Source organism: Osmerus eperlanus, chromosome 21 (genome assembly GCF_963692335.1).
Source record: "Osmerus eperlanus chromosome 21, fOsmEpe2.1, whole genome shotgun sequence".
Taxonomy (NCBI): domain Eukaryota; kingdom Metazoa; phylum Chordata; class Actinopteri; order Osmeriformes; family Osmeridae; genus Osmerus; species Osmerus eperlanus.
Window position 1 is genome coordinate 10,175,139 of NC_085038.1, and position 27,207 is coordinate 10,202,345.

General features: G+C 48.6%; 2 protein-coding genes across 4 annotated transcripts; both read right to left on the bottom strand.

Annotated features, from left to right (window-relative positions):
* Positions 1–303: 303 nt before the first annotated feature.
* Positions 304–24,357, bottom strand: LOC134007733 (cytoplasmic protein NCK2-like). Of its 2 annotated transcripts, XM_062447390.1 has the most exons (5): positions 24,144–24,357; positions 17,392–17,456; positions 8,398–8,640; positions 1,123–1,871; positions 304–737 (listed from the first exon to the last, which is right to left on the bottom strand). In XM_062447390.1, exons 3-5 carry the CDS (start codon positions 8,621–8,623, stop codon positions 543–545), a joined length of 1,170 nt encoding a protein of 389 aa, XP_062303374.1. In that variant the 5' UTR covers positions 8,624–8,640; positions 17,392–17,456; positions 24,144–24,357; the 3' UTR covers positions 304–542. The 2 variants fall into 2 exon arrangements, with proteins under 2 accessions (XP_062303374.1, XP_062303373.1); XM_062447389.1 differs by lacking the exon at positions 17,392–17,456.
* A 976-nt stretch (positions 24,358–25,333) lies between these two features.
* dph3 (diphthamide biosynthesis 3) lies at positions 25,334–26,523 on the bottom strand. Of its 2 annotated transcripts, XM_062446888.1 has the most exons (4): positions 26,328–26,523; positions 26,124–26,154; positions 25,968–26,042; positions 25,560–25,616 (listed from the first exon to the last, which is right to left on the bottom strand). In XM_062446888.1, the coding sequence occupies exons 1-3, from the start codon at positions 26,433–26,435 to the stop codon at positions 25,972–25,974; spliced, it is 210 nt and encodes a 69-aa protein (XP_062302872.1). In that variant the 5' UTR covers positions 26,436–26,523; the 3' UTR covers positions 25,560–25,616; positions 25,968–25,971. The 2 variants fall into 2 exon arrangements, with proteins under 2 accessions (XP_062302871.1, XP_062302872.1); XM_062446887.1 differs by lacking the exon at positions 26,124–26,154 and having other exon boundaries at positions 25,334–25,616.
* Between the last annotated feature and the right edge of the window lie 684 nt (positions 26,524–27,207).

The window sequence follows — 27,207 nt, forward strand, 5'->3', positions numbered from 1 at the left end:
AGGTTTAGGTCTGCGCGACAGCTCCAGAACAACCTCCGAACTCCTTTCGAAAACTCCGTTCCCCAAGCGCACCGATCACCTCGACGCAGAAGGAGGAGGTTTGGACCTGGGAAGTTGTGCTGTTCACCAGCAGGGCCATGCCACAAGGTCACAGGGGAAAGGCGTTTTCCGGACATCTGTCCGCACCAAACGAACGGTGTCAAACGACTCACCGTTGCCCAGCAAGTCAAAGGAACGGGGGAAGAGAAGGGCTCGGCCGGGTAGCTCTACTTGAGCTACCGTGACCAGCGGTTGCTGTTGTACCCCCCCCCGCCCCCCGCAGAGTTCCATGGCAACCGTAGCGTAACTGAAGCGCGTGCCTCCTGTGTTCCAGAACGCCGACAGAACAGGAGGGGGGCTCGTCGACGCTCCTGCAGTGTCTCCTACTGTACGCTGTACGGTAAAAGAAGGCTTGTAGTTGGGACGGGGCCGTGCCAAGCGACGGGGCTCCGGTCTGCGTGAGTGCGTGTGTGTGCGTGTGCGTTGGGGGGGGGGGGGGGGGGTCACAGGAGAGGTCGGACCAGGTAGAGTTTGTCTCCGTGCTCGCTGGTGAAGATGGGGGCCTTCTTGTAGTGCTCCACCAGCTCGTCCATGCTGGTGAAGCGCCGCTGGCCGATGCAGTACACCCCCTCCAGCAGCTGCACCTTGAAGTGTTTGTTCTTCCCCACGGCCTTCAGGGACACGGAGAAGTCGCTGGGCTGGGGGGGGGGGGGGGGGAGGAGAGCGTAGCGGGGGAAGAGATGAGAGATGGGGGGGGGGGGGAGGAGGTGAGGGAGCGAGGGGAGTGAGAGAGAGGGTCGGGGGAGCGACAGAACGACGAGCGGTTGGAGAAGGAAGTGGTCGGGAGGACAGGAACACAGAGGGGAGAGTGGAGGGGTCGGATAAGGGACAACGGAAGGAGGGGAGGAGAAGAAAGAGAGGCAGGGTTAATAAGACCATTCTCAATCCTTCGACCAGCAGGGGGGGATATAGTACGTCTCCCCGGTGAAATATCCCCCCCGTTACAACCCACGTTCAGCAACTCCAGATGAATGAGTGCCGATTCACTCTTAACCAGCCGGGCACCCCTGTCCAAGCACTCACCGAAGATTCGCTGTCCCGGACCAGGAAGTCCCCCTCGGACGCCCGCTCTTTCAGCGCGCACTCCGCCTGGTGCCGCGTCACGTCGCCGTAGTACCAGGACTTCCCGGCGAACTTGCCGGTGCTGGAGGGCCCTATGTAGCTAATCTGGGGGGAGTGGGCCGGGCCGGGGGCCGGGCCGTCACCGAGGACCAGGACGTAGTTCTTTGGCACCAGCCCCACCAGGCCCCGGGCGTTCTGACAGCGCCACCACTCCGGGTCGTTCTCGGGCTTCTCCAGGACCTCCATCACCTCGCCCTTGTCAAAGTTCAGCTCCTCGTCCGTCACAGAGCTGAAGGGGTACAAGGTCTGGACTGTGTGGAGGGGCTTGCTGCAGGGCCCCGATTGGCCGTTGACCAGCACCACCGCTCCGCCCACCCGCTGGTAGCCTGGCGACGGGTCTCCCGAGGCCGCCTCCCCCTCCCCTTCCTCCAGGACGTAATTGGAGGGGAACCAGCCCACCTGACCACCGGCACTGCCCCGCCACCAGCCGTCGCTGCACTTCTCCATGACGACGACCTTCGACCCCTTGACGAGGGTCAGCTCGTCTTCGCGTTCCGCCACGTAGGCGAACTTCACCAGCGCGGGGATGTTGAGGTCGTAGATGCGTTCGGCCCCGCCCCCTCCGCTGCCATTGGACAGGAACTCGGCGTCGGTGCTCGGCGTGGGAGAAGCATCACGGGCAATGGTCTTTCTCTTAGTCTTGCCAAGACCTGAGAGAGAGGAGGAGAGAGGGTATTACTCACTGACTTTCAGTATACTTTTCAGTATAACTTCTTTCAAGTGTGTTAACCCTAATCTGTAGAGCTGAGGCAAACATCCTTTCGAACTTCAAACCAGAATCCTCCGAGAGGGTCAGTGACCTGTCAGAAGAGGATGCACTTCACCACGTCTGACGAGAGAGGGGCGTTAATTACAACCGCTGGTGTTTGCAGGAGCTGGCTCTCTCAGAGGCCGCGAGAAGTAAACACTTCAGGGCGAGCGAGGGAGCGAGGAGTATCGGGCCTTCCTAGCAGCGCAGAGGCTGTGAGTGCTGCCGGCGTATTGGGTAGCCATGCTAATTCCCACCTAGCCGCCACGCTGCCAGGGCCCCCTTCTGATACAGGAAGTGCAGATCGGATGACGCCTGAGAGGACCTGGCCCCCTCGCTGGAAAATGCTGACCCTTCCCTCCCCAACCTCTTTCCTACACCGCTGTCGACTGCGTTTCGAAAATTTCCATCCGCATATTGACCCTCCTCTCTCTCTCGCTCTCCTTTTCTTTTGAGTCGACACCAAGGTCTCTCCCTCCTTCTTTCTCCCAGAAGGGTCTTTATGAATGTAGCTCTCTGGACAAACACATGGAACGTCAACACATCTATAACGCAGCTCTTAGCCCGCTGCTACGGTTCATAGCAGTGTGACTCAAACCCGACCCTATGGTGTGTGTGTGTGCGACGCAACACCTGACAAAGAACTGGTAAATAGTGAGGACACAGTGAAAGTGCAGCCACGAGCAGCCACGAAGCGGATGTCTGCCAAAGTCAACCTCAGCCAGGAAGAAGGCTCACAGAAGGTCACAAACAGCACCTCTCCATCTCTCTCCATCTCTCTCCATCTCTCTCTCCATCTCTCCATCTGTCTCCATCTCTCTCTCTCTTCTCAGATTCCGTCCTTCCCCCACTCAAGCATGAAACGAGACCAGTCAGTGTTCGTGTGACCTTTTCCAGAAGCTTCCCTGCACCCCCCCTCCCTTCCCCCCATGTGAACGAGAGCAGGGCTTTCAGCAGGAGAAGGGCTTCCGTGCATGTGCTCCCTGCGGGACACCGGTCCTCGGAACCACCCGGAAGACGCACCGCACGCAAAAGGTACAATGGCTTCGACTCGCCCCGGGGGCATGCATGGGTGGGGTCAGGGATTCGAGGCGCGCTTGTTCCGATACATACGGTTTAAAGGCAAACTGCCACGAGAAGCATCTGTCACGCTAGTCTGAAACGAAACGAAGCACACAACCAAGGGCAAACTGGACACATGACTAGGCACAGGACATACTTAAATGTATGTTTTGAAGTAAACATGTAAAAAAAGGGGTTACATTCACAAGCAAAATCTTGTGGTATCCAATTCAGCTCTGTGCGAGCGGCAGCGTGTGTGTGTGCCACCAGGCGGTTGGGTGGCACGGGGTTGAAGAATCTTCAACCCAGCATCTTCAATGAAGATGGCTCGATGTGTCATGCGGTAGGGGAAAAAAAAACTGCCATTGATTTCGGAGGCAGTGACCTGAAGCGTGTGAGGGAGGAGAGGAAAGGAGGAGGGGAGTGCGGTTGGTGAAATACCAGCACTTAGCCCCTGCCCAGAAACCCTCCACTAGCCCTCCGTCTCCCACAAACACACCAGACAGACATTATTTATGGTTTCCACAAAAAATTACTTGGGGGGGGGGGGGGGGGGGGGGGGGGGAACAGAGCTGGAATAACATTTCAGTTTCCTTTATGTGGAAAATGGAAAAAAAAGCATGAGCAGAAAGCTGGATGTATACACACAGACACACACTTTGATACACGCATTCATGCAAGCACACACACACACACACACACACACACACATCAAGTCACAGCAATGTGTCAAACCAATCAACTGATTACTGACGTTTTTCTGGAATGTTCCTTCGGGCCCCTCTGCCAGTTCCAGGGCCGGCCACAACGCCACGCTACTCTCGCTCGCTCAACGGCAAGAGCGTGAGTACAATAGCTTAGCACGGGCGAGTAAAGCTGCATTCAGCCCACCTGTACATTTACATTTAGTCATTTAGCAGACGCTCTTATCCAGACCGATTTACAGTAAGAACAGGGACATTCCCCCCGAAAGCAAGGAGGGTGAAGTGCCTTGCCCAAGGACACAACGTCATTTGGCATGGCTGGGAATCGAACTGGCAACCTTCAGATTACTAGCCCGACTCCCTCACCGCTCAGCCATCTGACTCCCTGTGCTCTCTGTAGCGAGAGCACAGTGCCAAGTCTCATCCAGAGCTCCAGGTACGTACGGGGGGTCTGACGGGAGAGCTCAAGCTGGGTTGATGAGATGTCGTGTGGTGAGTGACGACTCAAGACACAACCAACCATCACCCAGGTGTGTGTTCAACACTGGTGGTTTATCAAGAGAGCTACAAGCACTTCCGGTCTTATAATCCAGAGTGTACTTGGAGTATAAATACTGTTGGGATTTTGGTATTCAGTATACAGTACCAGTCAAAAGTTTGGACACATGGGAAAATGTGTCCAAACTTTTGACTGGTACTGAATATTTTCGATATTTACGAAAACGAATGGAACCGTAGCGGTGCCTATGGGAAGAATTATAAACCGGTATATCCTTTCGCAAAAAACTTGAAGCAGTTGACAACAGCAAGACATTAGTTGGCCCTTACACAAGGAAACTCTAAGCTCAGCAGTGCTGAGTGCTGTTAATGTTCTCCATTAACGCTGACTAATGAGGACAGAGCCTTCTCCTTCACCTGAAGCTGTGAGTAGTAGTATTTTTCCAGAGTGTCATGGACAACAGGCACAGCGAGCATCGTTTTCCTACACAGGATCTTTGGCAGTCTCCATGCTACCTCGTGGCACACGACAGAGCTGCAGAACAGGGATGAATTTTCCGTGAAATGCAGTTCACTGACTCATGGAGCTGTTCAGCGCAGCGTGGCTCTCTGAGGTCACTGCGGTTGCCCTGCGCACTGATTTTGCACAAGCCTACGTCACCCTGGTAAGGTCTGTGTAATTATTACTGCTCATGACAGCTGGGTTATTCTCTCATTTTATCTCCTGCTCTATTCTCTCTCTCCCCCCCTCTCTCCTAGGTGTGCTAAGAGACCAATTAATCACAGGGCCGACCACGGCTTCATCTCCTCCCCTTTTCATCAGGGGCTTATTGATTTGGGGGGGGGGGGGGAGAAGAAATCTAACTGTAGCAGGAGGGGAGAGATATGGTCAGCCATATCCTGAAGTACAATCACAGAGGAAAGTCAAATGTAAAAAAGATGATAATCTGGTTTTGCCGGCCACTCATTTTCTTTCAATTACGATTTTTGTCTCTGGACTGGGGGGGGGCTGAAGGGAGGGGGCAGAACCCTCTCTGAGTGCTCGCTGAGAGAACGAGGGAGGCTGTGAGAGCTGGAGAGATGGCGAGGGGATAAAGAGGAGCGCTCGCTCGCTCGCTTATCTCCCAGATGCTCCTTTTCTAGGAAGAAAAACCCTCCGACGAGACAATCTGCCGTGTGAGGAGAAACAGCTGGAGCCGCCTCGACTGGGCCCGTCTCCCCCGCCCGTTCCCTTCTCAGCACGCCAGGCCGTCACGGACACAGGCCGTCACGGATCTCCGCCACCTCAGAAATTCCACCCGGTACCGTCGAGCGCATCTCAAAATGTTCCGCGGGGAACTCCCAGGACGGACAAAGGCCGTGCTAGTACCGACCCTTGGCGATGCGTTAACTCCAAGGCACAATAGGGACCGTCGGCATAGCTACAATTCTCTGGACGAGGGGAGGGGGGAACAGACAGGCGCCATTACGTTGTCGAGTTCAATCCAGAGAGATGCAAGTAAAAGCACAAAGGCCAGAGGCTTAAATCAAGGCCCGTGGGCCAAGTCTGGAAAATCTGCACCAAAAAGTAAAGTTGACTTGGAATGCAGACAACTTACAGACACGTACGCATATATCTGTCCCTTGATGTCATTCTCATTCCCCGGTGTTGCCCTGAGTGAAATTGAGTTTGACACCCCTGCTCTAAGCAGTACTGATTAGCACCCTGATTAGACAACTTATTCCACAAGAATTAGCGTTGAATCCACTCATCTGACGAAACGACCATTTGTTTGTTGCTTTGTTTTGCTCAACAGGCCGCGAACATGCACACAGCATGGTGCGTCTCTAGCAGGGCGAGCAGGCCCAGACACTGGAAGCAGGAAAGACGATGTCAGCCTGATGGTATTTGGAGTGTCGGGAATTCACAGTGCGGAGCCCCGGACACTAACAATCCCACTCTGACACTTCATCTCCCAGGGTGCACGGGAGGAGCGGCGAGCTCACAAAGAGCCGTGCCACTCCGTGACTACAGCCGGCCCGCCTGAGTGGCCATGCCTCTATCATAAAGTACTTTGTCTCTCGCCAGCGCTGACAAGATTAGCCCATCGCTGAGCTGGCTCCTGCATGGGAACAAAGAGTGCCCCCCGCACCCCCCCTCCCTCCCTCCCTGAAACTCTGTCAGGATTCTATTTATGCATCACTGGCAGCTCCTGGTCGACGGCTACATTGATTTGGGAACCGTCACTGTTTGCGTATCGCAGTTATGTATTAACCCTGAGGTCTTATCTACTACACTCCTGGATCAGTCCAAAGACAGAGCACAAAGAGGATACTTTTCAACTTGGAGAAGCATTTTTTTTCAAAGAATAAGAGTTTATTTTTATTTTTCAACATTGGGTGAGCATGTCACTCTTCAGAATTTGGCACGTTAGCGAGTGTACTCTCCGGTGTTAGCCTGTAGCGTTAGCGTACCGCCCGAGAACACGCGGCCCTTAACCTCTCGCTCTTCTAGGAGCTGCATGACTCGTCGAGGCAAGTTGGAGGTCACAGGGTACTTGTGCATTCCACTGACAGCGAGCGACTGACGGCTGGACGGGTGAAAGAGTTCTACGAGTTGAAAGAGCCTGACGTCGTTGAGGGATAGCTATGGAGGGCAGAGGACAGTCAACATAGCCATTCTTAACAGTCCAAAATAAAAAAAATCCTGAAGGATTGCCAAATCCCACCAACGCGGTCCAAATCTGTATTTATTCTTCATCAAACTGAAGTTTGACACGCTTAACTGAGTTCAAATCCGCCCTAGCTTAGAGAAGCTATATTTGACACAAACTGTGGTAAGAGGTCAAGTACAGACACAACAACAACACGACAACTATCCTGCCTAACATGTGACAATGTCTCTCTCCATGTGGCCTACATGAGCACTACCTTCTGTACACCCTGTCACTCACGAGCACTAACAGTTAAATCAGTAATCCATAAACTTGTTTATAGGGTATACCATTTGGAGCTGAAGAGGAAGAGGACTTTCATAACACGGTTCGGTATTAAACCTGACATTTGGAATTATCTTCAAACTCTTGTTTACTGCTTCTTCCTCCAAGCGCGCTTCTGGAACTGATCAAAATGCCAAGGCCGTCCCCTGTATCCACTCACGGAGGTTCATTAATTAGCTTCAGCGCTGGCGTAGCGTTCCAGACGAGGTGTTCTGATCCTAGCAGGTCTTGAGCCAGGCCCTCCAGGCTGGCTCTTCAAGCCTCATTACCACCCCCTCGGCTCTGAGAGCTGCCTCCAGACCTTCGATCCGGAGACTTCACCTAGCCTGTAATTAATAGCCTGAGAAACCAGCTACCATCCACTCACCTCCCTCACCCCCCTTCCCCACCACCATCCCCCCCCTCCCCACCGCCTCGTTTGATAAGCCCGTCTACGCTGACCTCCTGGAGGAGACGTTGCTGAGGGCAGCTCATTAGTGCACGATGCGATGGTTCTGAAAGAGCAGTGTGTCCGCGCGGAGGCCTTGATCGGGCTGAGCTGCAGCGTGGCACGGCCGGGGCAGAGGACAAACACAAGCCCTCACACGGGTTAAACACTCCCCCACCACACTGACAACAGCACATGTGTAGTGGTGTCTGGGTAGGTGGGTGAATGGTGAATTTCAAAGGTTCCCAAGCGATCCCGATGCATAAATCAAGTCGGGTTGATAAACAACGTTAGAAGACTGCGTCGGTGATACTCATGTCGATGTGAAGTTCACGGCTCTTCGCGGTCGAAGAACAATTTCCACAAAACAAACCACTGGGAAATAACATTATTTGAACAAAGGCTGCTGGCTAGCTCTGTCCAGCTCGAATCTAGCTCGAATTTAAGAGGTTATATATGGCAAGTCATCTTCCCTTCCCTTTTCCTCTAGGGTGGTCATACGCCGTATAGCTGAGTAGACGCATCACAGCTCTGGCCCTGAACCACCTCGGCTGCTGCACAGATCTTAAACCAACTTCCCAAAACATCCCTGAAGCCACTTGGCCTGCAAGGTCAACACCCAAGAGCCGCTGTTCGAAATAACTCAAGACCTGAAAACAGGTTCGGACTTGTGTGGACCATGCGACAAACAGATGAACCTTCACCTCCCACTTCCCCACCCCCCCACCACCTCCCCCTGGCCTCATGGAAAGAACTTACCGAGGGTGTCCTTCAGGTTCTTGACCAGCGAGCCCTTCTTCAGGCTGTTCTTGCGCTCCACGTAGTTGGATGGCACGTAGCCCGTCAGGTTGGCGGCGTTGCGGACCCGCCACCACGTCTTGGAGTCGTCCAGCAGCCAGAGGCGCTCGTTCTTCCTGATGTCCAGCTCCTGGTCCTGCTGGGCGGTGTAGTCCCACTTGGCTACAACTATCACCTCCTCCGTCATCTTTCATGGAGTCGCCTCTGGGAGACACACAGGGGGGCACAGCAGGGGGTCAGGGCGGGGTTGGAGGGTAAGGCTAGCGCGCCACCATTAGCACGCCACCATTAGCGCGCCACCATTAGCGCGCCACCATTAGCGCGCCACCATTAGCGCGCCACCATTAGCGCTGGGACTTTGTTTGCGGTTGGTGCATTGCGTGCGTGGGGAGATGTGGGTACTTTTTCTCAGAAGCTAGTCTGTGTGTGCGCGCGTATGACTGGCCAGACAGATGTTGTTAGACATCTGGTGATGTCTCGGTTATCCTCAGGATGCAGACGTCCCTGGTTGGCTGACACGCTAAGTTGTGTGCGTGCGTCTGTGTGTATGTTGTGTTTCACAATTCAACATGTAGAAATAAATGCAATCAAGGACGGGGTCTCCCCCTCTCTCTCTCTCTCTCTCTCTCTCTCCACCTCTCTTTCTCCCCCTGTCCCCCACCCTGCCCTCCCCAGGCACGGAGGGAGACTCTTAATTTAAACACTTTCTCGGGGCCACGCGGGACCCTGTTCTCCATCACTCCGAGTGCCTCTCCCTTTTCATGAGCATTTCTTATTCATCTTAAACGCCTTGAATTATTCAGCAACACCCCGAGAGGAGCACTGTGCCATGTTAAATGAGTCTATAAACACACGACTTATGGAGCTGGAGGGAGAGTAAGATAGGAAGGAGGGAGAGAGAGAGAGAGATAGGAGACAGTAAGGGGGGAGGGAGGAGAGAGAAGAAACTGGCAGTACCATATGGCCCCCCGGCCTAATAAGGAGCACATCAAACAAACCCAGGCAGGTAGCCACTCCTTCACGGGAGAACAACAAGCTCCGAGCGTTTTCTATTCTGGGGGCTGGAGGATGGGGGAGAGAAGGGGGCTGGAGGGTGGGGAGAGAGGGGCGATTGAGGGTGGGGAGGAGGGTGGCTGGAGGAGGGGGGGTGGTACAACATGGAAAGGGAAAAAAGAGCGGGAGAAGAAAGAAAGTGAGGAGCAGGAGAAAGTAGAAAGGCAGAGACGGAGGAGAGAGAGATTTCTAGAGACGGAAAGAGAAGCGCTGAGAGGCGCGGAGGAGGAGGGAGAGAGAGACGTGAGAGACGGACGGACGGAAAGAGCGAGGGACAAAAGACAGAGAGAGAGAGACAATGAGACAGAGCGACAGAGAGGCACCGAGAGAGCCCGTGCCCTTCAAAAGTGCTTACTGGCTCGCGTCCCTGGAGAGGCTGTGCGTCACACACAAGATACTGCCGCCACAGGCCGTCCTCTCTGTCTCTCCGCCCCAGGTCACGCTTCTCATTTCATGAAACAAAGTTGTCAGTGGGCACCTGTGTTCAGTGTGTGATCCGAATTAGAGCCAGATTTCTCAGGATTATAACAGATATAGGCCTATCGGGGTCGGGTGAATATGCGCCCATTTGAGAAAGAAACTGAAGCTATATAGGTACAATGTTATGTTTATTTTCTTCGTGTAAGTTAAATATGTTTGTTCTATTTGTGGGGCTTCTTTGGTTTAGTTTATTAAGAATAAGTGAAGTGATGTTTACAGTCAGACCCATTCTGTATGTTAAAGTCTGTTGTTAAAAACCATGAAATGTCCTTCCTCCATTACATATATTTGTGTGTTTGGTAACCACATTTGAGGGATCATAGCTAATAAATTGTGTTTATGGATATTTTTTTTAAATATTATATGCAGTGTATATATACACAAGAATATCCGCATTGGACATTTTCTATTCCCTATAGGTATTGGAATCAGCCCTAAAAATCCAGTGTATGGCTAAACAAATTCAAACCAATCCGCAGAGTTGATCATTTACTGACATCCACAGTCTCTCTCTAGAGGGAGAACATTTGAAATGAGGAATGTTCAGAAGCATTCATTTCCATTTTTGTGGCTGATATTTATAGCTCTGCGCACCAGAGCTGTCGAATATGTTCAAGAAAGCCACCGTTGTTTGGAGGGGTGGGGTGGGGTGGGGGGGGTGATGATGTCACATTTCAGGAATCCTCTGCTTAGTCACCCGAGAGTCAACTGGCATGTTGAAAAGTCACCATGGCAGAGAGGCTGACTTCAATGTCTCTCTGGTTGAATAACAGCAAGATGTAAGGCAGTATGAAAATGCCATTCCATCGTTTGTGCTTAATAGCACCAAAACCCTAATGCCAGTTTATTTGAATTAAATATAATTGCATTTATTAAGCAGTGGATTTTCCTTAAAAGCACAGGTGGTTACACCCTAACCTGTTCCAACAGTGCTCGTGCGTGCTCAGTGCCCGAGGGCAGCTAGAACAAATGTTTAGACCCCAGCCCGGCCTGTTTCTGCTGTGTTCCCCACCCTCCGCTTCCCTGACATCAACACACCTCCCTTCCATAGCAGCCACACGCACATCCCAGGCACTGTCTCACAGAGCCTACACCGGGACCAGATCCCAAATCCATACGGACAGCCTGCAGCAGACGACAGAATCCATAGGCGTCGACGCCTGTCAATAACACCAATCCAGTAATAACTGTCTCCAATGGCAGAGAGAGGTATGAAGGTCGGCAGGTTGTGGGGATTCCCCCTTGGGAGAGGAGGACTGGCTGGATGAGTATGGGAACCAGTTTCCCCATGATGGAATGAGCTCTGGACTCCGGAACCCTAACAGGTTTAAAACCGGTCGGAAATTCCCAATCTCATTTCACTCTAATCCAATCAGAGGAGCCTTTTATTAGTTTGAGGCAGCAGAGGGGAACTGCCCAGGACTGCCCAGCCTCACGACCGTCAGCTAGGACGTGCGCTCGTGACCTCTGCAGGGAGCGGGCGCCTCGCGCCAGAGGGGCTCCGAGTCGCCCCGCGTGGCACAGGCGCCCCGGCTTCAGCTCCGCCTGCCAGCTGTGCCCTCTCGCCTCGCGTCCCGTTGACAAGGTGACGCGTCGCGGCTCACCTGGTCTTAACCCGGGCTCCACAGGAGACGCCAGGCTCCGGTCGTGCTATGCCAACGGAACAACATGTCAGTGAGGGGCGAATGATTTAAGAACTACCGTGTTTGTGTGTGTTGGTATACTTGGAAACTAGGTTTCCAAGTATACCACCGGAGGACTACTCAACACGTGCCACAGCAGTAAACAAATGTCTGTGGGTGTGTTCTCCTCCGGGTGTGGATCCCTTGTAGCGTGAGGGAGCTTTAGAGATCCCAGCAGGGCTGAGGTCTCTGTGGACGGCAGGCTCGTCTCAGCGCAGGCCTGTTTGCGCTCCGGGGCTAGCTAGCTTTGGCTTCACGGTAAAACCGGCTGGCGGAGGTGAAGCACTGACGGTGCGCAGGCCCCCCCGCCACCACCACCACAGCAGCAGCTGGTGGACTAACAAGAGCCCTGCGAGGAGCTGCTGAACACTGCTGAGAAACAACCTGGCATCTGCTAGAGAGGGTGAGAGAGAGAGAGAGAGGGTGAGAGAGAGAGAGGGTGAGAGAGAGAGAGGGTGAGAGAGAGAGAGAGAGAGAGAGAGAGAGAGAGAGAGAGAGAGAGAGAGAGAGAGAGAGAGAGGGTGATAGAGAGAGAGAGACGGGGGGAGGGAATGAGAGAGGGTTAGAGAGAGGCTGGGTGAGATAGTGAAACAGAAGGGTGTACAGAGGGAGATAAGTGCATGGAGGGCAGGAAGGGAGAGAGGACGGGCGAGAGAAAGTCAGCAAGGGAGAAAGAGGGAGGGAGGGAGGAACAGAAGAGGGGAAAGAGAGAGATAAGTACACAGGGAGGGGAGGAAGGGAGAGAAGATAAAAATAAAACACAAGCTCTCTTTATTAATATTCTGCCCCATAAGGGGACTTTAGTTTCAGTACGATCACTAAAGCCCAGGCGCAATAATCCTGCACTCGGCCCCAAAATCCCCCTCATCATCGTTGTCCTTATCACAGTATAATCTTTGCTCTTGGATCAGCCTGCCAGCTCCAGATGAATTCATGGCTTCTGTTCAGTCAAGCTTGCTACCTGGTGCTCTATGGCATGGTAGAAAGTGGTTCGGTAACAGTGGTGCATTGTGGCTGTGACTTGAAAAGCATCCTAAAAATGTCTGGGCACACTTGGGACACGGCCTCTGCCCTGGCTTTAACATGCTCTAAACAGCAGAGAACTGGAGTGGAATTCAGGTGTTCTGCTGCAGGCTCTGGGTTTAAACCACGGGGCGGGAGGAAGGAGGGAGAGAGAGAGAGACGGGGGGAGGGAGAGAGAAAGAGAGAGAGAGAAAGAGAGATTGTGTGTGTGTGTGTGTGTAAGAGAGTGAGTGAGCGGGTGTGAGAGTGAGTGAGTGAGTGAGTGAGTGAGTGAATGAGAGCGTGTGAGAGCGAGCGAGCGAGGATTCGCACACAAAGTATTCAACCAACAACACAGGTGGAGTGTAACATCCAAATGCAACGATCAAAGGACCAAAACACAGATTTGTGGGTACTGGGTAGAGAAGCAGATAAAAGAGAAGAATAAAGGAAGGCAAGAGGTAACCACTTTGTACCAGGGCCTGTCTTCTGATACTTGCCGTGTCAGATTTCAGTCTGGTCTCTCTCTCCTTCTCTTCCTGTGGCCCAGAGTCAAACATGTGACTTGTTCTGAGACCCAGTTGCTGGGAAAGGCTTGACCTCCAGAGGCAAGGAGGATGAGGGGGGGGGGGGGGGTAGGTGCCTGGAGAGAGAGGAGGAGGCCATGGCAGCAACAGAAGGCGACCCCTGCACACAGGAAGTCAGAGTCGTGATCCCCGATGACCCCTGGGAGCACCGCAAGAGCTGTCACAACACAAACAACCCATGGAGTGCCTCAGGGTCAAAACTGTACGCCCGGAGGCTGGGAAGAACGACGCCGCCGCTAGCTAGGAAACGCTCCTCGGCGTGCACAACGTCTTCCCCTCTGTCTCGTGAAGACTCGTCGCTCTGTCAACTCTCACAGCCTCCGACGCTTGGCGACGCCAAACACCCCCCGACATCGAGGCAAAGTGTTTGAATTGCACTCTTCGTTGTCTCAGCGACTGTCGTCCTTGGTGCGCTCCAACTGAGCTCCCCAGACTGTTTAGCATTCAAAGCCAATCTGAACGCGAACACAAGAGAACAACAGATAAAACATCCAATTACGCCTGGTGAGATCCATATCTTTAATAGACTATAACTTCTAAAAGGCTAGGCGAGAGCGCTTACAGGCATTTATGTGGTTTTTAAAAAACTAACGTCACCTCAATTAGAGGAATTGCTCCACAAGAGCGAAGATGGATGAAGGGGGGGGGGGGGGGTGGGGGAGAGAGGTCCTGTAAAAATGTTCTGACCTTTTAAAAGAGCTTTTCAACATGGCGCTAGGAAGGCTAAATGGTGTTGAATAGTGCTGGCTCTTCCAATCAGCCTCTCCTCGTTCTTCGAAATGAAATGCCTGCAGAGCACTACAGGGGGAAAGAGCTGCTTGAAGGGGCCACCACAGCATTAAAACACTGACGCTACAGATCAGATTCAAGCCCCAATGTTTAAGGGTGCCCCGAAAAACACCCAAAGGGTAGTGTGGGTGGGGGCGTGCGCCTGTTAGTAGGTGTGCGAGTGTGTGTTTGCGTGCGCGTGTCAGAAAGACAGCCAGATAAGGGCACAGTTCGAGTTTTCACAATTTGAGTTATCATCTTAAGGCCCAGTCTCTCAAGCCCGCTACAGGCAACGCACAGTAACGCCCGTGTCTGTAAATATCACCAACCAATATCATCCTGCAGGACCACAGACCAGACAATAACTCTAGACGCTGGTTTCAGTTTCAGACCAGGTTGTTTAAGGACAGTTGTCCCCCCCGAACCGCCTCCTTCGCACAAGACCGTTTGAACTTGTGGGATGAGATCGTCCTTCATATGTCTTCTTTGCTAATGACCAAGCTTCCTTTTAAAAAGGAGGGATAGCTTGGCTGACAAAAGGCAAATCAATTGGAAAACGAGGGGCATTTGTTCCTCTGCCAGAGAGCAGTCGTGGTGTGATCAATCTCACTGTGCCTGATTTAAAAACACGGCACAGCCCTTCAAGCCGTCAGCTTGAACAGAGACGCCAATTTGACTGTACGTGGGAGGCACAATGTCTTCAAGGTACAGCTCGGTGGAAACAGTTGCCAACAGGACCAAATGAACAGATTCCAAATAACGGATTTGACCTTGAGAGCTCGGCCTTAACAGGGCTCTGGGGTAAAGGGAGGATGTTGATCTCTCTCTCTCACTCTCTCTCTCTCTCTCCCCCCCATCACACAATTATTCTCACTCTCTTCACTTTTCCTATTCCCCTTTTTGCAAACACAGAGACACACACGCATTCAGGCTGATCCACACACACACACAGCAATCCCACGCTTTCGTTTACACCAGAGATCACGGAACTGAGGCCTACTCGCCCCAACTTTTACCATTAGGAAGCCGGCCTCATTGTCCCCCCTTCAATTTTCCCATAGCTGCGGTCTATAGCCAACCCCTCAACCAGTACTGTAAGGGAGGAGGGGGAGGGCAACAAGAGGGGCCTACACAAGAAGAGGTACTCCATTTCCACAACCAAGTGTTTCTTTGTAGGCAATGAACTTCAGCACAGAAGGTACAGCGCTATGGGTTCCTCATGTGCGCTTGTCTGTGGTTTGCTCTCACTCAAGAAAGACCTAAACTGAAGAGGCGGCTGATGCGAGCAAACAGTGGCACCCGCCAAATTCCCGTCATCGAAACGACGAGCCGAGAGGTGGAAGCTCGTGAGAGGCACCAGTGGAAAGTGTGTTTGACAGCAGGGGACGGGGCCTGGTGTGTGTGTGTGTGTGGGTTTGTGAGTGAAAGAGAAAAATGAACAAAGAAAGAAGGGGCGCGGGGGGGTGAGAGAGAGCGAGATAGAGAGAGAGAGAGAGAGAGAGAGAGAGAGAGAGAGAGAGAGAGAGAGAGAGAGAGAGAGAGAGAGAGAGAGAGAGAGAGAGAGAGAGAGAGAGAGAGAGAGAGAGGGGAAGAGTATTGGGCAGGGCTTGCATCATCCTCACAGTCGGTAATATTCTAGGAATAGATGGCCGATGGGAGACATTTCCGTAGGCCGAGTCTGAGGTGATGGCACACGGACAGGCAGCACTGCCGGGATCAAAGCTGCTATCCTTGTACCGGTCGGATCTAGGCCTACATCCAGAAAAGTATCTCTCAAAGACTTCCATGTATTGGTGCAGTGAACCAACCCCCCTAAAGCGACACTCACGAGAGACATAACCTGCTTGTCCGCTCATAAAAGTAATCTGGGAGATGTGGTTCAACAGGCCCAAGAGGTCATAGGAAGTGAATTTCACTCTGGCAACTGAAGTACACTGGCTTGTCAATAACCCCCCAAAAAACAGGGAAAACCATGGCGAGATGGAAAAGTTTGAGCAGATCACGAAAGTGGAGAACGGATGTAACAGATTTGAGATATGAACATGGGAAGTGTTCCACTTTTTCCATAAACCTTTTTTTTCCCCCAGACACATCACAGCCACAAAGGAAAGAGCCACAATTGAGGTTCAAACAAATATTCATCAAAGCAGAAAGCAGAAACTGGTATTTCCATGCATACGTTGGAACAAGTAAAGGTCAGTAATGAGAACAATCTTGATTTCCAAAAAGGACAACATTGAGTAGGCTATTACTTTTGAGAAAAGCTGACCTACTTCAGACTGCCTTCTGGTGTAAATTGAAGGGAATCTAGGCTACTGAAGTGAATCATTCCTTGGATACTGTAGACTTAGCCACCATACTACAGTACTTGGAACAGACCACTGCAGGTAACAAATGGGAGATGTATGACTTCATCCTTATTGTCATATGTGTACACTTTAGACTCGGCCCTGCCCTTCTGCTGCTAGACGTTGGCTGGTCAAGCATCACAGATGAGACAACCTTGCAAAACAACGGTCATTATCTGAGGAAGACATGACTCACAAACTTCCAAGGCCCAGAAGAAAACCACCTCAGGTGTCGTCTGTCAAGGATAGGAGCCACTTAAAAGGTCACCTGTTTCAAAATGCTCAGCACATTTTCCACTTTGTATTCATTTACATAAGACACGGGAGCAAAGTGACTACGTTTGGTATTGGGACCAGAATCACATGCCAGTGAGGCCTATCGGACATCATTTGCAACCAGGGGCCAAATATTATGCGGCGTAGAAAAGTGCACCCACCTGTCACTATGATGAAACACCACCCATATACGGGAGAAAAAGTCGAGGTGGGTCTCATTCAAATAGCCCTTATGAGCGCAAAAAGCATTTGGCTTCATCAAAGAGCCCACTGACACGAAAAGATCTCTCTAGTCATTTTCTGCCTAGATAACCCCACCACACGGGGATAAAGAGTGCCTCTACTTTACAACCTTTCACAATGATAAAGGACCACTGGCACTTAGGTAATAATATGCAGATGATTGCAGAGTTCCACATAATTAAATACAACCCTGCGCCCTAATACCCTGAGCGGGGGGGGGTCGAGGTCACATGGCAAACCAGCCGTACACACACTGACACAGGCCAGAGCCCTCTTTCTAAGGCCAGACGCCGGTCTCAGTTAACACTCACAAACGGCCGGCTTCAGTAGACCCCGCTGCCTGCTAGCCACCTGTCAAAACACATGGGCCCTCTCTCCTCCCGACAGCTTCGACAACACCAACATTCATTCATCCCCTACAGTCGAGCCATTCACTCGGGCTGGGGCACACTTCTCCCCCCTCCCCCTGAGGATGATGCAGAACGGTCTTCCTGGTATCACCTAGTGTAAACCTACCTATGACCAACAGCCGTGGGTCAGGTGTTCATCTACACAGGCGGAACATTCAGCTGTGCTTCAACCTGTAGGAGAAATCAGGGATCTGGTCATTATCCTTGTTGAGGTGTCTAATACTTCTAACCCACAACCTGAACTGACAGTCACGCTGTTAGGAGACGGACAACTATTTATTCCGCAATGTGCACTCTCTGCAGTTCATGTTGTATATTAATGACTCCGATGGTGATTTGCACACAACCAGCTTGCAAAGAAGCCACCATGGACGTGGTCTACTGGACTGCATCCGTTTACAAGGGCAGGCTGACGGCTAGCAATGTGCTAATCTCTCGCGGTCGACGACGAGGGTTGGCATGGTCTCCTGTGCTCTCTGTACTCTTGCCGTGATAAATCCCTAGTTGGGCCTCGGAAACAAGCAGGCCTGGGTCTGTTTTGGTTCCATGGGGAGAGGTTACAGGCTTCTGCCCCTGGGCCGGCTAGAGAGCTGGAGGCAGACTCTAGAGTCGCAGCAAAGCATCCTTCAAAGCAGGCCTGCAAACCTGTGCCCAAGTTGCAAGGTACTGGGCATTTTCCCTGCAACTCTTACCATAGCTCTGAATCCTTCTTGCCAGTGGCCATTAGACTCTGTAATACCTCACAGTGAGAAAAAATACTAGGTGTGCTGTTGGGGCACCACTCAATCACCTAACCTCAACTCTACCTCACCGCTACCACGCTGTTCATTCTCCCTCCGAACTGTAATCATGTAGCATTGTTTGCACAGCAGGTTTTGCACTGTATCATTTTGGTACCAGGTACATCTCACAGTGCGTGGTACACCTCTCTCTTAGATATTTTGTATTTATTTATATATCGAGCATGGGTACCGTTTGCTGGTTCATACTACATTCTGTGTGTCACCTGCATTAAATTGTTTTGTTCTTGTCCATATACTATACATGTATTGCCCCATTTTCCTGTACATATGTGCAATACCCTAAATCAACATTGTGTTCAGCCCTGCATATTTTTATATGTATATTGCTGATTTTGAATTTTGCATTGCTGTATCAGTGCTTTGCATATATTTTCATTTGCATTGTGATACTGCGTATTTTGCAATGGTAACCTGCAACAACACTGACATTTCCCTTCTGGAAGGAATAAAGTGCTTTCATACCCATTTACCTACTGCACATTCACACATAAGCCAGCAGAGTATTTCCCTGAATAAAGGTTGTCAACTGCGTCACCCTGTTGCCTAGTCCGCTTTCGAGATGTCCGTGACTGTCTAGCTCATGTAGTGTAGACAAAGGCAGAAGAGGTCATCTGGCTCTAAGTGAGTTTGATATGTTCCGGCTGTTGTCCTCCGCTCAGCTGGGAGTTTATCTCATCTCATCTTATCTCATGCTTGTGATCCAGAGCAGAGGCTGCTTTGAGCTGCTGCTGACTGCTCTTTGGTAGAGTGGCTGTAGAGGGCCTGAGGGCACACAGTGATGGACTGGACCGGACCTGAATCACTGGGGTCAACCCAGGTGCAGGGAGAGTCAAGGCTTACACTCAGGGAGTTGTTCAGTCTAACTCCGACATCATGGTTTTATGACAAGGTGATGGAATTTGCTTCCCCCCCTCCCCATACAAGGAAGGAAAGAAGGAAGGATGGAAGGGAGAGAAAGAGAGAGAGTGAGAGTGAGAGAGAGAGGGCTGTTTCTTACTAATCATGACACTGGAGTTATACGTTCTCCTTCAAGAGCCGTTGATACTTTCAGTCAACTGAAGTTTGATATTCTGCAATCATCTACAAAATATCCTTATTTGCATATTTCCTCAAAAATAGTCTCAAAGATGGTCTATTCCACTCTCTGGAGCGCCTTGTGGGTATTCTCCTTCTCTTCTGGTTAGCCTAGCTGGTATAAATAGCACTGCTACATGCTTCTGAAGGGAAAAGAGCTACTTGGAATGCGGGAGCAGCGAGAGTGGTCTTCTAGAAGCTTCCTCAGGGACTGGACCCACAGATGGACGCTTGCCTCAGCCTTAAGCCGCCTGACACAAACGATACAATAAGGGAAATACAACATGTTTCATGTAGATTTGAGATTAAGTTTCTGGCTAGCTTTATCTTGTTTACATTGGAAGAGTTAGATTGAATTTATTCAACGTTAAAAAAATACAAAAAATCTATTTTCTTCATTTACTCTGTATCCTCTGGAGAAACCACTGCCATCCAATTTAATTCAATCCTATCTGTTCAATAATGGATGACTGGTTCCATGGATTCCAGCAGACATTCCTGTAAAGGTCATATTTGACTCATGACTCAGGACTGAGTGGCTGGTGGGTGAGGCCAGGGTGGCAAATATCAAATGAAGCCTATTCAAAACCAACAGCAAAATGGTTGGGTTTGTCATAACATGCTAAAAAGTGTGATTTAGTGCTTCATGAAACACTTGAAAATCTTGAATTTGAAAATGTAGCAGATGCCACAGTCAGATCATTTCTGGCTGGTGATTTTAGCATTGATAAAGTTGCTTTCATGATTTCAAGGCTAGTCCTAATTCATCTGGTGGAAACTGCCAAACACGAATGTCTTGGTGTGGTTGTGCGTACACACAGGCACCAAAAAAGAATCTATTTTCTCACTACAAGTGCTAACAGTCTGACAAAGACAGGACATTTGACAGCTCCTCTCTTGTTGAAGTGCTTTGAAATAGAGAAAAAAGGAAGAAAAAGACAACCGAGAGAAAAAAGAAAAGAAAAAAGAACGAAACTGAAAGCTAGCCTGACTACCCTGGGAAACAAGGAGCAAAGCAGGCAGGAAGACATTCATGACACATTAAAACACCAGGAGGAGGCCAAGTGGAGACTTTTTCAATAACTATTCACCTGCAGATTGAGCACAATTAGTTTCAATAGACAAAAGGCAGACGCAGCCAAAGCTGCGGGGGGGGGGGGGGGGGGGGGAGAGAGAGACAGAAATGACATGCCGTCGTGTAAATAAGACAAATAACATAAGGCCATTTAGTTTGTTTAACCCTCGTGCTGCCTTCGGGTCACATGACCCAAAGGTTCATAACGAACCATCATTGTGTTTACCCAATTTTACCCAATACAAAACCAAATAAAAATACTTTTCTTTTAACCTTCGCAATGTGGGGGGTCTGAGACAGCCCGACGGTTAAAAGAAAATGCTTCACTTTGTTTTTGTATGCGGTAAAGTTGTCGGAATACGACGGTGGGTCACAATGACTGATGGGTCAGAACGACCCGAGGAGAACACAAGGGTTAATAAAAGAGAAAGCTACAGCCCTGTTTTATAGGAGAGGTAACCTTTAATGACTTATTTTGTGATCTGGCGCTATATATTTTTTTCTTTTACTTGACCTTCCAGGAGGGGCAGGGGGTGCCGTTGGGGGGGCGGGGTGCCCCCCTAATATAATAATGGTAGGGGAAACACTGATATCCGTAATGTCATTCCAACAAATACCTTAATTTTTTTTCCAATTGCTTAAGCACAATTTTGAAAGGGGGGGGGAGGGTTGGCGACCATGTAGAGACAGAAATGACATGCCGTCGTGTAAATAAGATGAATAACAGAAGGTCATTTAGTTTGTTTAATAAAAGAGAAAGCTACAGACCTGTTTTATAGGAATGGTAACCTTATATCACTTATTTTGTGATCTGGTGCTATATATAAAAAAAATATATATATAAAAAATTATTAGCTTATTCAATTATTAACTTGACCTTCCAGGGGGGGGGCGGGGGGGTGCCGTTGGCGGGGCGGGGCGCCCCCCTAATATAATGGTAGGGGAAACACTGCAATTAACAGAACACCTCCAATCTTTTGCAAAATGAAACGCTTCGTTCAAAACTATACAATCATGTATAAAAACCAATTTCTGTCACCGTATGCCACACACATGGTTCATAAAATTGGACTCTGTTTGAACTACTTAGACACTGTTGTGCAAAATTTAAAACACTTACACAAACTATTATTTTCTAATGATATAACCTGCTTGATTTTGTCAGAGATATTGTTACAGTAGAGTACGTAAAAGTACATTAATATGTTGACCAAACACAACACACAAGACAGGTACTGCACACTGACGGAAATATTTACTGTATTTCTCCACATTGTCTACGTAAAGGTTGCATTTTGTGCAGAAAATCAGAACATATTTCAAATTGAATACTGTATAGTAGGCTACATACTGTAAACACAGCTAATACATTTGTGGAGACAAATGAAAGTATTCAGCAAATGAAATACAGTACATTGTTTCAATCATGGACTGCTGTGAATGTGTACAAAAAATGTACTACTGATGTAGTGCATATAGTTGGCTACATTTTACTGTACTGTAGACAGTAGAGAATAGTAGTTTTCACCTGTGCTCTTGTCGAAATGTCCAAATTACTGTTGCAACAGTACATCTGCTAAGGTTGGGCTGAACTCTCTCTCCAGCCTCTCTCAATGTTGCCCCATGGTTCACAACATGGTCAACCAATGTTGTAAGAATTTCATTAGATACTGTAAATTTGGCCCTATTCTTCCATGAACTCCAGGTCTACCTCTCCCTACCACTCTTCTTCCACGGGCTCCCCCTCTCATCCTCCCTCTCCCTGCAACATTGCCTTCCATTTTTGATGAGGACAGGTACACTGATCTGTTGCCTTTTTATAGTGCTTACACCTGATTGGTATGTTTACAGTTAAGCACTTTAGTGCTTACACCTGACGCCCGTGTTTGACCCATTCGTTCACGTGTGGCATTTTACAAGGCAGTGTCTAAATTAATTAAGTTACAATCTTACATTGTGTCTAATGTAGAAAAGTGTGTTTAGTGATTTGAAAAACACTGAGTAGTATTTCGAAAATAGTGTGAGGCTGACAATGGGCTTATGGTTTTGCAGATCTGGGCTGCTGTTTTGCTCCTTGAGTGTCAGGTTTCACCAACTGTGTGTTATTTGACATTTTTGTGTCTAAGCAAATCGGAAAAAACTGTAAAGGAAATCATTGACTACTGTTCTTTTCTCCTCCTCTGCTCAACAGGCTTACATGCGTTGACAAGCCTAGGTACATAGGAATGACACATGAATGACATCATGGTGTGGTCATTACGCCAATGACATCATGCAGTGAGCACAATGTTAAGCCTACACTCTCTCACACCTCTAAACATCAGCCCAAATATTTCCTGTCAACAAGCAGTAACCAACCAAGAGGGCCTTTTTACACAGATGGATATCATCCGACCACAGTGAATAACAGCTCTTGTGGTTTTCAGGAAGTGGGTGTCTAATGAGCACCCAATGAAGGTCCAAGATGTGAAAAACCTTCAACTTCGACCTTCGCCTGACAGCATCAGGAAATAGCCTTCATCATTGCTGGAACCTGTTAGTGAATACGTTTCTAAAGAAACAAACTGTTGCAAACAATGGAATCTCTTCACAGAGTCAGTGTTGGGGTCAGGCCTACAGCCCATCATGCCAGTGTAATGCCATCCATTTGCTTTCAAGCCTACAGTAAGAAGGGCCAAGTGGGGAAAAGGAGGGGCCACATTACTAGAGAGCCTTATGAAGTAGCTCAGTCAAAGAGGACACACTGGGCAAGCAGGTAGGTGACTGTCTCTGAAAGAATGAATTTAAAACAGTTTTACAGTCTAGCAAATAGGCTCCACGGTGACACTTTGAAATATTGAGGTGGTAAGTTATTGTTGGCCCCAGTTCATATCAGGATAAAGATGAGAGGCTGAAACACAACTGTTCAACTTCAGAAGATATTTTACAACAGTTTGACCAAGTGGTCCAACACTCAAATGGTAGGCTATTGCTGCAACACTCTGCACCACTACGTAGACTAGGGTAGTATGCTACATGACTTCAGTGGTTTCGATTAACCCGTATAAATGATCCTTTTTCAGGATGTATTAACGAGCAATGTATCCTGCCACTGCACAGGTGCTGAGACGGTGAGTGAGTAAGACCACTTGCTGATTTGTAGTATCCACCCATTTTACCCTTAACCCTAATCCAAGCTGTTCGTAGCTGCAACATGTGTCGGAATCTCGGAATTATGTTTAATGGACCCACATTTTCCAACGTGACAAATGTCTGTATCCACGATCCCATTGTCTTGAATGCAAGACAAGTAGTAGCACGTCATCATAGCCTTTTGTGATATCATGATTTAAAACAAGTACTAACTGCTTAATAGTATTCATATTTTCATACACTGCTATTAACCGTTAGGCTAGTAGAACAAGAGTGTGTAGAAGAGGACTGCTAAACTTACAGCTAGCTAGCTTTCGCTACAAGTTGCTCACGGTGGACTATATTAACTTAATGTTTGATATTACAGGTTGCACTTAAAAGCTCTGTCAAAATGATATGTAAACCGATGTAATTTTACGTTTTGTCCATTCTAGAACGAGCAATCATCTGGCATCATACCAGTACCAGTCATGGAGCTATTGTACCGATTTGGACAAAGCCGCGGACTGATAAAGGCTATTAAAAAACCGCATGGACTCACAAGAACAATAGTATCCTCGATCCCGGAATCTAATCCGTGAACTTCCCAGTTGGAATGATTTTACAAATATGTTAGCACTAACAAATTTCTGTTAAACAAAATTTTGATTTGCTCGATGTGGTTCCCCAAACTAACCCGTCATCACCGACTGCACCTCCCGTATAAAAGCAACCAACTTACTTTGCTATCAGTTCGTTTCGTTAGAGCGTGGATGTACAGTAAGCAAACCTTACCTTGGCGGTTCATCCAGTTATATCAAATGCAGGTATGAGATATGGAGATGTAGGTTAATTTTTTTCAGTTTTGCAAAGTCGGTATTCGTTGGGAATCTTGTTTAATTTTTCTTTATTCGCCTGCTCATGTAAGGCCTGTCAGTCTCCTGCTCGCAGCCTCCTCTAGGCTTCCTCAAGCTGCTTGTGCTCAACCAAACCCACACTGCCATGGACAATGACGTCACGCCTGCCATAGGAGAACATAATGCAGTCAACAAATACACACACACACACCCACAACAGCAACATTATGTAGGCTAGTGTTACCAATGATTAGTAAAATACATGTATAGTTAAAACATCCAGCAGGCAGACAACTGAGAAAGGCATTGTTGTCATTATGTACACACAATCTATAAACACATAATATCATCAACAGGGGAAACGTGACTGTGCTTTCCAGCTACCGCCCCCACCCCTCCTCCAATCTGCCTGACCTAGCAGCACAGCAGGGGTACAGTATGTCAATGGATTCCCACTGCTAGGGCCCCTCTGACAGGGCAGGCGGTTAGATGTATTGACCTGTGCTTAGCTGGTTCGTTACAGCCCAATGGATGTTGCTGGAACAACAGACAGCCCCCTCAATATCATATGAAGGACATCCCTGTCGTGCGCTCTCCTCTTCCTTCTCCCTCAGCCACGAACAGGTTAGGCTCAGTGATGAATGGGCTGCAAGGGAGACCTCAAGTGTGACATACTTAATCACAACCCCATGATCAAAATTGCTGTTTTTCTTTTCTTTGCTCGCTGAGACATTTTTTCAAAGACGGATGATAACGGACAATTCTTCTAGAAGCCCATTTCTAGTTATTTTTGGGCAGTCCTGGCCTCTGACATCACCTTTATTCTATTTTACAAGAAGGCATTACACAGCATTTAAAACAGAAAACAGGGTACCATTAAGTTTATTGAACCTCTTCAATCATAACTAATCAGTAGCCATGAAGGCCAACATTAATTTATGTAGAAGTGAACAAATTGAAAAAAGTCTAATTTCATAAATGTAAACCCTCATCTACTATAGTCAATCCATCTGTATATCTGTCCCCCCCTGCTGTTTAAACACATACATTGTAGGCAATGAAAGTAAGTGGTTAAGAAAGGGAATAAAGAGTGATACTTTTTTGTGATTTCTAATTATGCAATAAATAATCATAACAAATATGGTTTATTAACATATACTGTGTCAACAGTTTTACAAGAGAACACGTTTGTACTGATTGTAAAACGAATCCCTGGATTCTGTGAATATTACAAACTTTCAACCATTCATCCCGTCCTTATACATGTGAGAATATAAATAAATACAGAAAAGGCCACAATTTTGAATGATAACATTATAAAATAAGCATTAAGTTGTCAAGATGACTGGACAAGCTCAAACTTGCTTTCTGTTGATGGTGCTTCTATCACCTCTCCTGACATAAATTCATCCTAAAAAGAACAGAACAAATTAGTAAAACACTGTGTGAATATAACATCTACAGACAGTCACAAATAATAAATATTATTAGGTTGCCAAATGTAGCATGTGATCATAAAATATGCAAATATCAAACATAGCAACATATTATGAAGCATAATATGAAGGCAGACAGCTTTTTTCAGAAGCTATTTCTAGCTGTCTTAAAAGGATGAGGGACCTGTCATTTTTCGTCAAATCAACCAAATTCCACACATTGGGTTTGTGCTAGGGAACATTGATTAATAATATTTTTTGGACTGTTGCAGTGAGTTGAAGATCGCTTTGAAGAGATCATAATGATAAATCCCAACTATACCAACCTTGTCATAGATGACTTTCACAATGAGCGAACAACTTGGACAGGTTGCTACATCTTCCCCATTTTCTAAATCTTCCTGGATAAACAAATAATTACATGAGACTACAAAGCATGACTGATGATAATGATGTCACTACTTGATGCCTAAGCTAAACACCTTTGGAAATGTTCCACTTGCATGGCCTGAGCTGAAATGGTAAAGGGGCCAAAGCTCTCCAATTGTCAATAACATGGACAAAGTGCTTTGAGTTGTCCAAGTGACCAAATGAGCTTTCTCCTACATTACAGGCTTCAAACACACTACACTAGTGCTAGCTAGCTAGTATAGCCTAGCCTATCGTTGTACCTTACAGCCACTTACTTTTGTAATAGCAAATTTGTCACCGCAGGGGCAAGGGAAATAATACGTTTCTGTGTCCTCATCATATTCAAAGTCTTCGATCTCCACTTCGTCATGAAAGACAGACATGGTTAAAATAAATACGGGTAATTATCAAGCCACACATTGGAGCTCACGCCTGATCGAAAGCAACGTGACGTAAATTCAAAACGCCGTCTCAGGCATTTGACGTAGCTAAAATAATCGACGCGACCGCCAGGGGTGCCAAAGAATATGTAGTTTTTGGCAGACCTATCTTGTCTTGCTCAGTGATTCCCTGAAAACTGCGCTTGTCGTTCACATCTGCACACATCTGGTGCTGGTGATGTTTCAGATTGGGGTTTTACTCTGTATAACTCGAGACAACTATCATTTCAGTCTGCCTGCGCTTCGTTCATTATTTGTATATAGCCGGACAAGTTTTCCCTTTTTTCTCAGCGTGAGAAATACAAGGTGTTGCGCAGGGGCGGTTTTAGGCACGGGCGGACCGGGCATTTTTTCTCTTTTCTATCATTTCACTGTGTGGGGAATTGGCAAATTGGCGCCCATTTCAGGCAGCTGCATGCACCCCTGCTTGCTGAGAAGGTGCCGTGCACAGAAGCTGTGTGAAAAAAAGGGGAGAGGGACAGACAGCTCATCTGACTGGGTCTCCCAAATGGAACAGACAATTCATAATATTATAAATATAGGCCTAAAGTTCCTGCACTGTTCCTGGGGGGGGGGGGGGGGGGGGGGGGGCGAGGGGGGCACGAAGGGCGTCTCGCCCTGGGTGTAATTCAATGTAGAACCGCCACTGGTGTTGCGTGAGAGTGTGAGAAATGGCTGAAATGCGTGAAACTTGAGAGCCCTGCATTAGTGGTTC

Coding starts and splice junctions, on each gene's coding strand:
- LOC134007733 (XM_062447389.1), bottom strand. CDS start 8,623: ATGACGGAGGAGGTGATAGTTGTAGCCAAGTGGGACTACACCGCCCAG. Junction 1,872..8,397: donor GAACCTGAAGGACACCCTCG/GTAAGTTCTTTC, acceptor CCTCTCTCTCAG/GTCTTGGCAAGACTAAGAGA. Junction 738..1,122: donor TCCGGGACAGCGAATCTTCG/GTGAGTGCTTGG, acceptor CCCCCCCCCCAG/CCCAGCGACTTCTCCGTGTC.
- dph3 (XM_062446887.1), bottom strand. CDS start 26,435: ATGTCTGTCTTTCATGACGAAGTGGAGATCGAAGACTTTGAATATGAT. Junction 26,043..26,327: donor ACAAATTTGCTATTACAAAA/GTAAGTGGCTGT, acceptor TTGTTTATCCAG/GAAGATTTAGAAAATGGGGA. Junction 25,617..25,967: donor TGAAAGTCATCTATGACAAG/GTTGGTATAGTT, acceptor TGTTCTTTTTAG/GATGAATTTATGTCAGGAGA.